The following is a 14399-nucleotide window of genomic DNA, read 5'->3' as shown; positions in this document are numbered from 1 at the left end:
GTGATTGTTGTTGGTTTCTCAGCAGCCTTCGGACACCCAGACTATACCTGTTCCCTTTAGCACTCTGGGACAGGCAAGACAGAAGCCAGTGCCTCCAGCAGCCCCTGAAAAATTCTGGGTATTGGACGCGTATTTCAGCCTTCTCTTTCCCTCCTAGGGAAAATTCGTGGACTGAGAGTTACCCCAATGATGTTGTGCTGAGCCAGGGGAAGAGCTATGGCCAGTGAATGCGTAATACTCCAAACCATTACCTTTGTTCTCACAGGCTCCCTATCTTTATTTTCTACAGTTTGAATACAACATGCCCAGGTGGAATTTTCTTTTTTGTTTTTTTTTATTTTTTGGCATTTATCCGGTTTAGTGTTTTCGGCATCTGTGTTTGGGTGTCTGACATTAATTTGGGGATAATCTCAGTTATGATTTCTTCTGTTCCTTTTCTCTTTTTTCTCCTTCTGGTATTAACATCTCACATATATTACACCGTTTGTAGTAGTCTCACAGTACTTACCTGTTCTTATGCATCTTTTCACTCCTTTTTCTCTTTGCTTTTTAGTTTTAAAAGTTTTCTATCGATATATCTTGCAGCTCAGAGATTATTCCCTCAGCTGTTTCCAATTTACTAACGAGCTCATCAAAATAATTCATTTCTGTTAAAGCATTTTTAATCTCTACCACTTCTTATTTATTCTTTCTTAGAATTTCCATCTCTTATTTACATTGCCAATCCATTTTGCATATTGCCTACCTTTTCCATTAAATTTGTTAGAATATTAATCATAGTTATTTTGCACTGCACCAACATCTTCACAGAATAATTTAAAAGTATATAACCTTTGTGTAGATATGACTTGCATTCTTTTGTTCTGTTAGACAGCTTCAGTTCTGGAAACCACCAATATACCCATTCATACTTTGGGTATTTCTATAGGGTACCTCTAAATTATCAATACATTGCTATATTGTATTACTTTCCTTAGAAAGATGCTTGTTAAGTGTTAAGTAAGTTTACCTCCTCAATCCACTAATGAAATAAGTGCCAAGGATGACATACATGGTCAGGGAACCAAATAATGCTGGAAATAGGTTACTTTGAGGAAGCTTTATCAACCTAGGGACTGTTTACAAACATGTGGGTGGAAGGGAACTATAATGCATAAGACATTGTGTGGTGCAGAGAATAGCGTACCCTCCAAAGAAGCCCACATCCTAATCCCCAGGATCTGTGAATATTTCATTTTACATGGCAAAAGAGACTTTGCAGATGTCATTAAATTAAAAAAAGGATTTTGTACTGGAGAGGACAGGAGGAGAGAGGGTGGGGCAGGGTTCCCGGTCCCTGGACAGCTCCTCACTGCGCTCAGATGACACCTCTTCCACCTCCTCCCTCCAGGCCCAGAGTGGCAATAGCTTCCCCTCCGCTCATGTCTGGGGGCCTCAGCATCCCTTGTCCGTTCCCTTATCCTGCCCTTAGCTGGAAGCCTGTGCCTCCATCACAGTTTCTTCACCTCACAATTTGGATGAAGTTTCTTGTAGGAATTCTGTCCAATTCATCAGGCAACTCCCCTTTCATGTGCATATATTTAGGGATCTTTTTGGTATATACAAATAGTGTGTGTGCAATTTATTAATCTAAATTTTTTTCAAAATTTAGCCAGTTTATATTTTCCTCAGACACAGACATAACAACTAAAGTGCCTTGTGTACAGACATAACTAAAATGCCTTGTGCATTGTGTTTATGTGTGTGTTTGTGTAAAATTACCATCTACAGAAAATTTTTTTCGACCGTGAAATTTAGAAATGGTTAAACACAAATATACCTCAAACAAAACATCAAAATAAAAACAAAAATAAGGTAAGAAACAAATTATTGCAAACTATCAACTCCCCTAAATTAATCTGTGAATGTAAATGTAAATCTATGAATGTAAAAACAACATTATGCAGGTTTAATGGAGTATTGTTGTTGTTACATTTTCCTTTTTGTATTGTTTTTTAAAATGAGTATTTTTATAAGGTATAATTATACATATGCAGAATTCTAAAGACAGCTCACAACATACTAAAATACTTTTGTTTTAGATGTTTTTATCCACATCAAACTTCACTGATGCTTGCAATAAAAGCAATCCTTTATTAAAATTTTTTTATTTTTTCTTTTTTTTATTGAGGTAACATTGGTTTATAACATTATGTAAATTTCAGGTGTACATCATTATATTTCGATTTTTGTGTAGGCTACATCATGTTCACCACCCAAAGACTAATCACCATCCATCTTTATTAAAATTTAAATACAATACTTATATAATTCTATCGCATTTCATGACATGGAATTAATGTATACATAAGAATTATATTAACTAAATCTTTACTGAAAAATTCTATCTTACAATTATAATGCTATATTAGACTTCAGTAAGAACTACTGTACAATTAGTTAAATAAAGGAACTAAACTAAAAAGAGAGAAATCAAAATGACCTGAGAGGAGAAAGCACAGGCAGATCTCCTGTGGTTGTGGGTGTCCAGGGCCTGGCCACCGTCAAGCTGAGTCAAACCTGCAGGTGACCCCAGGCCTCAGAGCCCTCCCAGTGTGATACCCCCCTCCTGGGGGACCTGGGGACCTAGGGGAGCCCCTGGACTTCCAGGCCTCTGGGGGCTGCGGGTGGAGCAGCAGGAGCAGGAGGCCTGCTTGGGAAAGGCTGGAACATGGACTCGACTTCAGCCAGCGTTGCCTCAAGTGAGCATCTTCCTTCCTCAGCTCATGGAGCTTTCCCTCTGTCGAAAGAGCTCCCATGTGCTTTCCTGAACTCTTCTCACACAAGAGGATCCCTTTTGATGGGAGGCAGTGTTCTCTCCAACTCTCTCCCAGTCTCCAGCCATCTTCTTGCAGAAGATGCAAATCGGACAGGTGGACTTCAGGCTCCTGCTCACTTTGAGAAGTTTCTTCTCAATTTCTAAGCAGTGTGTTTGCTCCTCAGGTGATTTTTTTTCTCAAGTTGCAGGACACGTTCTTCATGTAATTCAGGCATAACTGAAGCTTCAGCTGAAGCTTTAGAATCTCACTTTCAAACCATGAATTTTCAAACTGCAAAGATGCTTCCTCAGTTGGGAGACTTGTTATTTGTCTCGTAAGCTGTTTAATCCTCTGATTTTCCTCCAACAGTTCTCCAGATAGTTCTTTTTTTTCCCCATCGGGACTGTCAAAGAGCCCATTGAAGTTACCGTCATCAATGACACCCTTCTGATCGACTTTTCACAGATGGACAGGGAGATCACCATTTTCTGCTTCCCTCCTCTCTACTTCTGAGTCCCCATCAGCCCTGTCATCTCTAAGGAGCTCAAGCACATGGATCAGCTTCAGCGTGATCTGGCCCAGGGCTGTTAACCGGCTCACTTGATCTCTCAAAGCCTGTTGCATCTGTGCATTCTAGAGCTCCAGCCTTTCTTTCTCCTCCTTCTTTTCCTGCGCTGTTTTCTTCCGTCTCACAGTTTCTTGGGCAAGTAGTTCGGGACTTTCCTGAAGGTCACTGCTGTCATTAGAACCATCTGTTATTTCCTTCTCAGGTGGTTTTCCATCATCTTGTGATGCTTCTAAGCTGGAGTTTTCATTAGTCACTTGGGATAATTTAGGAGGCTGGCTTTTCCATCCTTCTTTTAGAAATTCTACAGTATGCTCAAGTGAAGACCAGCTCAGACTTCCATTCAGCATAGCCAGAGAGAAGGCTTGTAACATGGAGGACTGGCCTCCCCAACAGGCGACATGAGGCTTCGCTGGTTGCGTCACTGGTCCAGTCTCCTCTACGCCTTTCCCATAGGCTCCTCCGGGCAGAATACTTTCTGGGCAGCTCTTTTCCTCATCTTAAACTATGTCAACTCCTCACTATCCACACCACCACAGAAGTACATACCAGGATCTCCCAGGGAAGCCCAGAGACTCCTGGCACATGTCTCAAGCTTTCACTCATCACAGGCAGGTTAGCCCCCAGCTGCTCCAGGACCAGCTAGGGAACCATTTCGGTGGCCACCAGCCAGCCCTCCATGTCTCCAAAGGGCCTCACAGCTCTGCCTCTAATTGCCAGTGTCTTGTGGGCCTCAACTGACCACATGAAACTCCATGGAGGGATCTGTCTCCAATGCACACAAGTGCCTGGCAACCAGGACTGACCAAGATGGCTGGAGGACGGGATGCCAGCTGGGTTCTAGAAAGCAGTGTGACCTACCTTTGCTCTGCTTTTGCACAGATAGAAATGATATTATTACAGAGTGCCCTGGAGAAGTGAGACGGGCTGACAGCAGACTGGAGCTCGAGCCACTCTGCCCACCTGGCCCTACAGCACACCTAGAGGGTCATCTAGAGCTCCGACATTTCCCTTCTCCCCTGAGTGTGTCAGGTACGAGGGGGGCTCCGTCTCTGTGTGAGGCTCATTCTCCTAAGTCACGGAAGCCTGGTCCTACTACAAAGGTCTCAGGAAATTCCCTGCTCTGAGGCTCCCTCTGTCCCTGTGTCGGGTCAATGCCAGGGGGCAGGGGCACAGGACTGAGGAGTCTCCCCAAAAGTACCAACTGAGAGACTAGAGTCCAGTCATAACAACTCAGGAGAAATCAACGGAACTGGAAGGCCTCAAATTTCGTGATTTCAGTGTAGTCAGTTTTTCCCTGTTCAATCCAAGTGTTTCTGGAAAGGGCAACTCTATGCTCTGAGGGTGACACAGTGACCTTCCCTTTCCTCATGTGGCCTTGGCATCCTCAGGTCATGCCTCCCAAGGTGGTACTGGGCGCAGTCTCAATCCACCGAGTCATCTTCAGAAGTGGGCCTCTGCACAGGCCTACATCCCTCTTTGGTGAATTTGCACCTTTTACTTCATTAAACCACACCTCCCTCTCCTACTATCTCTAAGGTTGACCCAGGCTCAGAGCCTCCTCATCCATCCCCCAGGTCTCTTCCATGAGCAATTCATCCCCAGAACCTTCTTCCAGAAGGAAATGAGAGAAGGGTCAGTCCAGGCCAGTCTGGGCATCCTGTAGGGGCCGGAGCTCAGGTCATAGGGACCCCATGGATGCAGAGAAAAGAGGCTCTCATTAGGCTGCGTGGTGAGAGGAGGCCCAAAGTGAGAATTATTTCTCCTTTTTTTAATTAGACTCTATTTCTTAGAGTGGTGTTAGTTTAAAGAAAAATTGAGTGTAGACAGATACCCCCTCCAACTCCACCCCTCGTCCTTCCAGATGGTGCTGGGGCTGCCATCAGGCCCTCTGTCTACCTGGATCCTCCCCATCCCAGGCCTGGGAGTGCTATGTGGATGAGGGGACATTTCCATGGCTGTGGCCCCTGCCTGAAACTTCTCAGGACAGACCTGATAAGTAAGGACTCACCTGAGCTTGCCTTCTCACCTGGAGCTTCAACTTGCAGTTAACTCTGCAGAGTGAATGCATACGTTTATCTCTACTCCCTTTCCAAATCTGCTAAGATAGCCACAAAGGAGTAAAATGGGAGGATGTGAACGGGAGAGGAAATGCAATAGTTTACAGTAGGGTTCACTCCTTGTGCTGTACAGTTCATGAATTTTGACAAAGGTGTAATGTCTTTATCACCATGACACTACCACACAGAAGAGTTTCACTGTCCTGAAATATCCTGAGCTCCACCTCTTCAGGCCTCCCTCCCCTTAACCCGTAACACTCATCGTCTGCGGTCCACTCTGTCTGACAGTTTTCTGCTGATCAGTGTTCGCACGGCATAGCCTTCTCCACCCCTTTTCTTTTAATCCAACTGTCTTTATATTTAAAGTAGGTTTCATGGGTCTTGTTTTTTGATCCACTCTGACAGTCTCTGTCTGTAATTCATGCATTTAGACCACTGATGTGTAAACTGATTATTGATCTATTTGGATTAATATCAACCATATTCGTTCCTGTTTTCAGTTAGCTGTCCTTGTCTTTTGTTTCTTTTTTTGTCTTGCACTTTTTCTGCCTTCTCTAGTTTTAGTTTTGCATTTTACAAGATTCCATTTTATCTCTTCTCTTAGCATATCAATTATACTTCTTTTAAGAATTTTCCTTAGTAGTTTCCTAAATTTACAACTAATCCAGTCTACTTTCAAATAACTATACCACTTCCTGGATAGTGCTAATACCTCATAACAGGGTCTTCCCAATTTCTCCTTCCCATCTCTTATAACATTGCTATCATTAATCTGACTTATCTAAGTTATATTCACCACATCCATTTTTGCTATTATTAATTTGAACAAACTGTTATTCATTAGATCAACTAAGTTTTTTTTTTTTTTTAAAGATTTTATTTTTTTCCTTTTTCTCCCCAAAGCCCCCCGGTACATAGTTGTATATTCTTCGTTGTGGGTCCTTCTAGTTGTGGCATGTGGGACGCTGCCTCAGCGTGGTCTGATGAGCAGTGCCATGTCCGCGCCCAGGATTCGAACCAACGAAACACTGGGCCGCCTGCAGCGGAGCGCGCGAACTTAACCACTCGGCCACGGGGCCAGCCCCTCAACTAAGTTTTTATTTCCCCTTCATTTATTCCTTCTCTAATACTCTTTCTTTATATAGATCTGAGTTTCTGATCTATACTTTTCTTTCATATGATGAAATTCTTTCAACAATTCATGTAAGTCTTGTCTACTGGCAACAAATGCCTTCATTTTTGCTTGTCTGAGAAAGTTCCTTATTTCTCCTTCACTTTTGAAGGATAATTTCATAGGATGCAGAATTCTACTTTGGTGAGTTTTTTCTTTCAACACTTTAAATATTTCATTGCACTCTCTTCTTGCTTGTAGGGTTTCTAAAGAGAAGTCCGATGTAATTCTTATCCTTGTTCCTCTACAGTTAAGGTGAAATTTTTCCCTTTTTTCTTTCTACATTTTGTCTGTTTTTTTATTTTCTGCAGTCTGAATGATATATGCTTAGATGTGGCGTATTTTACATTAATCCTGCTTCGTGTTTTCTTTGCTGCCTGGATCTATCGTTTGGAATCTGTCATTAATCTTGCAAAATTCTCAGCCATTATTTCTTCAAATATTTCATCTTTTCCTTTCTCTCTTTCTTCTCTTTCTGTTATACCCGTCAGATGTGTTACACCTTTTGTAATTGACCCGAGGTCTTCGATATTCTGTTCTTGCCATGGATGTGCTCAGTCTTCTGAGGAGACCATCAGAGACGTTTTTCATTTCTGTTGCACTGTTTGGATTTCTAGCATTTCTTCATGATACTCTTGTAGGATTTCCTTCTCTCTGCTAATATTGTGCATCTGTTCTTGCATGCTGTCTACTAGATTCACTATAGCCTTTAGCATATCTATCACAGTTTTTTTAAATTCCCAATATGATAATTTCAAAGTCTTTGCCACGTGTAATCTGCTTCTGATGCTTGCTCTGTCTCTCCAAACAGCATATTTGCCTTTTAGTATGCCTTGTCATTTTATACTACAAACCAAGCAGAATGTGCAGATAAAGGAACTGAGGTAAACAGAACTTTAGTGTGACCTTTACCTCTGGGTAGGAGTGGGCTGTCTTTATTTACCTTTTAGGATGTTCACCCCACAGAAAGGAGAGCAGGAGAACCCAGCAAGTCTCGCCACTGTGGACATTTGCAGCCTTTGCTACTGAGGTCTCCCTCAGTCTTCACCCAGGCTGAAACCAGCTGCCAGATCTTCCTGGAGTGTCCCCTGTGCATCTACTCCCCAAGGCTGTCACTGTGGTGAGATTTGCCCTTAGGGCCCCCAATCCCTGCCATGCCCCACTACCCAGGACTGGGACACCACAGCACCTCACCATTTACAGGACTGGATCTGCCACTGCTCTGCATGCCACACCTAGCTCCAGACCGTGGCTCAGTTCCAGGGCTATGCTACTGCTGCCCTGAGCCACATCCCCATCTCTGGTCTCAGCTCTGATTCATCATTGCCAGGGGCGCTGCCCCTGCCCAGAGTCCCACTCCACAGGTCTCAGGTTGCAGCTCTGAACTGTCATTGCTGGGAACAGGCTGCCATTGCCCTGATCCCTGCCCTCCAGGACCCATCAAGGGTCTGATCCATTGTTGTTGGGATGAGGCGTCCACTGCCCTAAGCTCTGCTCAATAACAAATTACTTGATTCTTTGTTATTGAGTCGTATGAGTTCTTTACTTACTTTGCATATTAACCCCTAGCATACAAGCCCCTCTGAGAGCCCTCTTCCAGGTTGCGGATGGTGCCCTCACATGACCTAGAGACAGGGAGAGAAGTCTCTGGGGTCGCTTTTTTAAGGACACTAATCCCATCCATGAGGGCTTTATTCTCATGACCCTATCACCTCCCAGAAGCCTCACCTCCTAACAAGATCACATTTGGGGTTAGGATTTCAATATATGAATTCGGGGGGGACACATTCAGTCCATAACACCTAGCATCTTCCAAAAGAACTGAGTTTTTCTTAATCATCATTTTAAAGTATTCAGTTTTCAAATATTTGATGTGTTGCAAACCCACTGCAGTTATAATTGTTGCTCCAATTATCCCATATTTGGTGAGTGGAAGGCTCATCTCCTTGGCCCTGGGTCCTTTCCACGTGTGCCCAGCAGTGCTTGTTGCTTTCTTGTTATCTATTAGAACAAGGAGCTCCAGGCTCATCTTGTACATTCCCTGCCCCAGACATAGACTAGCCATTTCTCTGGGGACCCCTGGTTCCTTTTAGTGGGAAATGATATTTAGTGTCCACAGTGAGTGCACCATACGTGCTCATTGCTACTGGATTTATTGCGTCAAGGAATATTCAGTGGATAGAGCTAAAACATAGGAATTTTTAACTAACATTTTACTTCTGAGATAATTGTAGATTCACATGCAATTGTAAGATTCTATTATTTGCAGAGATCCTGCATAAACTTTACTCAGTTTCTCCCAATGGTAACACCTGGAAAGCTATACTCCAACATCACAACCAGAATATTGGCATTCCTACAGGCAAGATACATTTCCATCCCCCTAAGGATTTCTCACATTTCCCTTTTATAGCTACACCCACTTACCCCTGCCTCCAATCCCTCCTTAACTTCTGGAAACTATTATTCTGTTTGTATAACTTTGTCATTTTAGGAATGTTATATAAATGGAATCACACAGTGTGTAACCTTTTGGGATTGGCTTTTTTCACTCAGTATAATTCTCTGGAGATTCATCCAGGTCGTATGTGCATCCACAGTGTGTTTTTTTTCATTGCTGAGTGGTGCCCTCTGTTATGGATGACCATAGTGTGTGTCATCATTCAACCATTGAAGTACATTTGGGTTTTTTTCCTCAACTTTTATCTGTCATGAATAAATTGCTATTACCATTTCTATACAGGTTTTTGAGTGACCATCAGTCTTCCCTTCTCTGTGATAAATGCCCAGGGTGCCATTGCTGCATTGTGTGGTGGTGGTGTTTACTTTTTAAAGAAATTGGAAAACTATTTTCCAGAGTGGCTGTGCCATTTTACATTCCCACAAGTGATAAACGTCCCATTTATCCATGTCCTTGTTCATATGTGGTGTTGTGACTATTTTTTTTATCTTAGCCATTCTGATAGGTGTGTGGTGACATTTCCTCATGATTTTAATTTTCATTTCCCCAATGGTTAATGATATTGAAATCTTTTCCTGTGCTATGACACATCTGTACGTGATTTTTGGTGAAATGTCTATTCATGGCATTTGTTCATGTTTTGATTTCTCCTGCCCGGGGGCAGGAGTCTGGGGTAATGGGGAGGCGGGCCCTCAGGTGCAGGTGGAACCGCTCCAGCCTCCACGGGCTGCACTCACTTGGGAGTAGTGGAAGTGGATCTTGCAGGGTGGAAGCTGGTCTGCATGGGGCGTCACACACTCCTCTGGACCTCTGCCTCCCTAAGGCCACGCTAGGAGTGGTTCCACATGAGCCACCTCCCTTCCTGGTGCAATGCAGCTGCAAAGCACTGCTCCCCAGAGCCCCTAAGGCCAGGAGCCAGTCAATCGCATGCATGAGATGTGCCGTGGCCCCACCAGTGACACCACCCCGCAGAAGCCCTGACCCCATGACGATGCCAGCGGAGGTTGCTCATCGGGTGACACTACAGACCGAGGCCTTGCTTCCTGTGAAGACAGGGTCTGTGGAGGCCCTGCCCCTTTGACACCAGCTCCCCTGTCACTGGTGAGTTCACCGCTGGTAGAGGCCTCAACTTTCCCCATTTTCTAACTAATATGATAATTTTTTTCCATGTCTTTTTTTCATGTTTTGAAAGTTCATTTCTTTTCAACACTAAATAATATTCCATTGTATGGATATATCACAGTTTATCTATTGGTCACCTACTGAAATACATCTTGGATGCTTCTAAGCTTTGGCAATTATAAATAAAGCTGCTATAAACATCCAAGTGCAGGTTTTTGTGTGGACATAAGTTTTGGACTCATTTGGGTAAATACCAAGGAGAGCGATTACAGGATTTATGGTAAGAGTATGTTTCACTTTGTAATAAACTGCCAAATTGTCTTTCAATGTGGCTGTAGCATTGTGCATTGACAGCAGCAATGAATGAGAGTTTCTGTTGCCCTACATCCTTGCTAGTATTTGGTTTGGTCAGAGTTTTGGATTTTTGCAATTCTAATAGGTATGTAATGGTATCTCATTGTTGATTTAATTTGCAATTCCCTAAAGACAAGTAATAATCATCACATTTACATATGCTTATTGCCATGTATGTATCTTCTTAGGTGAGATATCTGTTCAGATTTTATAAAATTGTTTAGTTAGTTTCTTAGTTATTTTTTATTGTGGGTAAAAAAACATAACCTGAGACCTTTCAGCAAATTTTTTTTTTTGAGGAAGATCAGCCTGAGCTAACATCTGTCAATCCTCCTCTTGTTGCTGAGGAATCCTCGCCCTGAGCTAACATCCATGCCCATCTTCCTCTACTTTATATGTGGGATGCCTACCACAGCATGGTGTGCCAAGTGGTGCCATGTCTGCACCCGGGATCCAAACCAGTGCAGCTCAGGTCGCCGAGAAGTGGAACATGCTCACTTAACTGCTGCATCACCAGGCCAGGCCCTCTTTCAGCAAATTTTGAAGTGTATAGTACAGTGTTGTTAACTGCAAGCAAAATGTTGTACAGCAGATGTCTTGAACTTTTTCATCTTGTGTACCCTAACCTTTATACCTGTTGAGAGCAACTCTTCCTTTCCCCCTCCCCCAGCCCCTGGCAAACAACATTCTACTTTCCACTTCTATGGGTTTGACTAATTGAGAAGCATAGGCATTAGACTCACTAGACAAAGACTTTAAAACAACTATCTTAAATATGCTCACAGAATTAAAGGAAATCAGAAATAGAATATACGAACAAAATGAGAATATCAACAAAGAGACAGAAATTATAAAAAGAAAACAAACATAAATTCTGGAGCTAAAAGATACAATAAGTGAAGCACAGATTGACTAGAGGGCTTCAACGGCAGATTTGTGCGGGCAGGAGAATAACCAGTGGACTTAAAGACAGGGCATATGAAATGATCCAGTCTGAGGGGCATACAGAGAAAAGAAGGCTTCCCCTAGATCAGTAACAAGGCAGAGATGTCTGCTCTCACCATCTACTCAACATTATACTGAATGTTCTAGTGGGTGCAATAAGGTGAGAAAGAGAAATAAATGGCACTCAGATTGGAAAAGAAGATGTTGTTAGACAACACGGGACAACATTATCAATTTGGAAAATACTAAAGAATTTACCAAAAAAAAGCTACTACAACTAACAAGTTAATTTAGCAAGATTGCAAGATATGAGATATTCAAACAAATTCTCACTCTATATGTCAGTAAGAAAAAACAGAAATTGAAATTAAAAAGCAATGTTATTTACAACAGCATCATAAAACTTAAAATCGAGATAAATTCACAAAATACACACAAGACTCATACAAAAAAACTATAAAACATTTCTGAGAGAAATTGAAGATATCCTAAATAAATGAATGTACCTTATCCATGGATCAAAAGACTTATTGATTCACTCAGAAATTTTTCCTACATATATAGCCATACATGTGTACAAAGATTTTTATATATGAGATTTCTTCAGAGCATAAGACTGTAAATAATTGAATATCTATGAATAGAGAATTGAAGATGAGTTGTGTTATAGTTATATGAAGTAAGACATTACAGCCATTTACAAAATGGTATGTACAAGATATATTTATGTTATTAAATAAAATAAGAAAGAAGGAAAATTCTCTATACTACCATCTGTGAAGAAAAACATAAAAATTCATTTGCTTTTGGCTGTGCTAGACTAGTTTGGGAAGATACAGAGGAATCTGAGAGGAATGACTGGCTCAAGGGAGAAAAAATGGGAAATGAGAGACTAGGGTAAGAAGACATATTCACTACATACTTTATCCTGCCTATTGAATTTCGTACCATGTATATGTATGCCTACTTCTAAAATACCAATTATGTTCAGTAATTGAAGTCAATTAAATGCACTGGCTCTTCATCAACAGGCCACAGCTCTGAACCTCCAGTCTTTCCCCACAAGTCCCCTGAGTTCGCCCACCTGCACCTCTGCTAGAGATAGATGCACTTCTTACTGCCAGATGCACTCCGTGCCCCATTCTTCAGGGTTCTGCATCTGTTGGTAAGTTTCTCCCCCACCTGGAACACCTCCTTTCCCTCACAGCCTGCACCTTTAGACCCAAATCCAACGTCACTCTACGCAGGAGCCCTGTCTGACCACCCTGGTCCTCACTATACCTTCCCTCCTCTGAAATGGGATGTGTGTGACCTGGGCTTCACAAGTGAGTATATAATTCTATTTGTTCTAGATTGTTGGCTCTTGCTTCACGTGAATTAGTCTTATCTTGGAAACTAGATTAAATGGCTTGAGAGCAAAAAGGCAACATGACTCATATGTCTTTGTACCCTTGACACTGCCCAGCTTAGGGATGAGCACAGACTGAGGGCTAACCATGCCAGCTGGGTGGAGGACTGGATGCTACAGGGAGGACCAAATAGCCTCTTCAGAGATGGTGAGCCCAAGGATTTTTGGCTGTGACAGACCACGATCACTAGGCCAAGATCCTCTCAAGGAAATGCCAGAATCCTAGAGTATTAGAGAAATATGACAATATCCACAGAGGTCAAGAAGGGAACATAAATGCGTGAATAAATGGGCAGAGATGAGGATAATGGGCCCTCAGGAGGAATTAGAAAATAACCAGTCTGCTTAAAGGCTTCAAAAATCCAGGTAAAAAACCAAAAACACAACAAAAAAAACTCCTTCAGAAAAACAGCATACATCCAGAGTAGAAGAGTAGATCAAATCACAATGAGCGCTTAGTTTACGACCTTGAGTCAGAAGTGGCCACTAACCCATCTCTGCAGGTAGTCATCTCCATGAGGAGACAGAATTCTCTAACACAGTAAAAACAGCTCTAGAAAACTAACTCTTAGAAACTCCTAAAGTAAGTGAGTCTCATTAGTGCCTCCATGGAAGGCAGTGTTTACAATCTCTTCTCACCACACAGAAGACTTCCTCCACGTCTGTAAATTTCAAGGTAGTGCCACCTTGGCCTTTCTCTGCCACATCAGCCTTGGTCCCTTCACGCACCTGTGATTGCTCATCACCCACTGCCTGTAACAAAAAGCTCTCCATTTCCAAGCATAACCAGACTCTGCCCTCCCTCATCTCGTGTGTGCTTCTAGGACATATTTCCAGTATGGGGGCAGCAGCTGGTGGAGGTTCCTCTGTCCCAGCCACTCGTCCTCAAAAGTGCCCTGTGTCCCTAAACACTGTTTTCTGCGGATGGGTGACCAGACAGTTGTCGTGAAGGACAGAGCTGAGCCACCGGGCTGGTGTAGGGTGTGGAGAGTGAAGACAAAGTGGGAGCAGACACTGCCTGGGAGCGGGCACCTTTGGGCTAAGGCTCGGCAACCCTTACAGACAACCAGACTCCCTCACCTACCGACTGCATCAACACATAAGCTTCCCAAAGAAAAGTCAAGCCTCTGTCACTACACCTGCTTGTGAAACAGAAGGGTTCTGTGATGCAGTCCAATCACCTGGTTCCGTCTTCTGTGAGGCGTACCACTGGGAGTCATCAGGTACCAGGACCCTGACTGCCTAGAGAGAAGGATGGTTGGTCTCCTCATGCTAATGAGGTTTAGACCATGTTGAGCCTTACTTTTGTTTATGGCTCCATCTTCATTATTACCCTAATTATCTGGCTAGTGACAAGGAGTTACGATGGATTAAGTTTGGAACCGAAAAGGAGCTGCTGCCAGGTAGGGAAACGCTATGACCACGACAGAACTAATTAAGCCCCAGATAAGAAGCTTGAGTCAGAAGTGGCCACTAACCCATCTCTTTGTACCCATCCCCTCCCTCAATTTTTAT

General features: G+C 42.8%; 1 protein-coding gene across 1 annotated transcript in view; it reads left to right on the top strand.

Annotated features, from left to right (window-relative positions):
* Positions 1-2071: 2071 nt before the first annotated feature.
* The window catches only part of LOC123280096 (protein SPATA31F1-like), a 30720-nt gene continuing 18392 nt past the window's right edge, over positions 2072-14399 (top strand). The window contains exon 1 of the mRNA XM_044756632.2: positions 2072-14287. Coding sequence (XP_044612567.2) covers positions 14174-14287 — 114 coding nt within the window. The 5' untranslated portion in view covers positions 2072-14173. The remainder of the gene's footprint in view (positions 14288-14399) is intronic.

Source organism: Equus asinus, chromosome 23 (assembly GCF_041296235.1).
Source record: "Equus asinus isolate D_3611 breed Donkey chromosome 23, EquAss-T2T_v2, whole genome shotgun sequence".
NCBI classification, from domain to species: Eukaryota; Metazoa; Chordata; class Mammalia; order Perissodactyla; family Equidae; genus Equus; species Equus asinus.
Note: the sequence above shows the minus strand (reverse complement) of the source record. Positions and strands in the feature narration are given on the sequence as shown.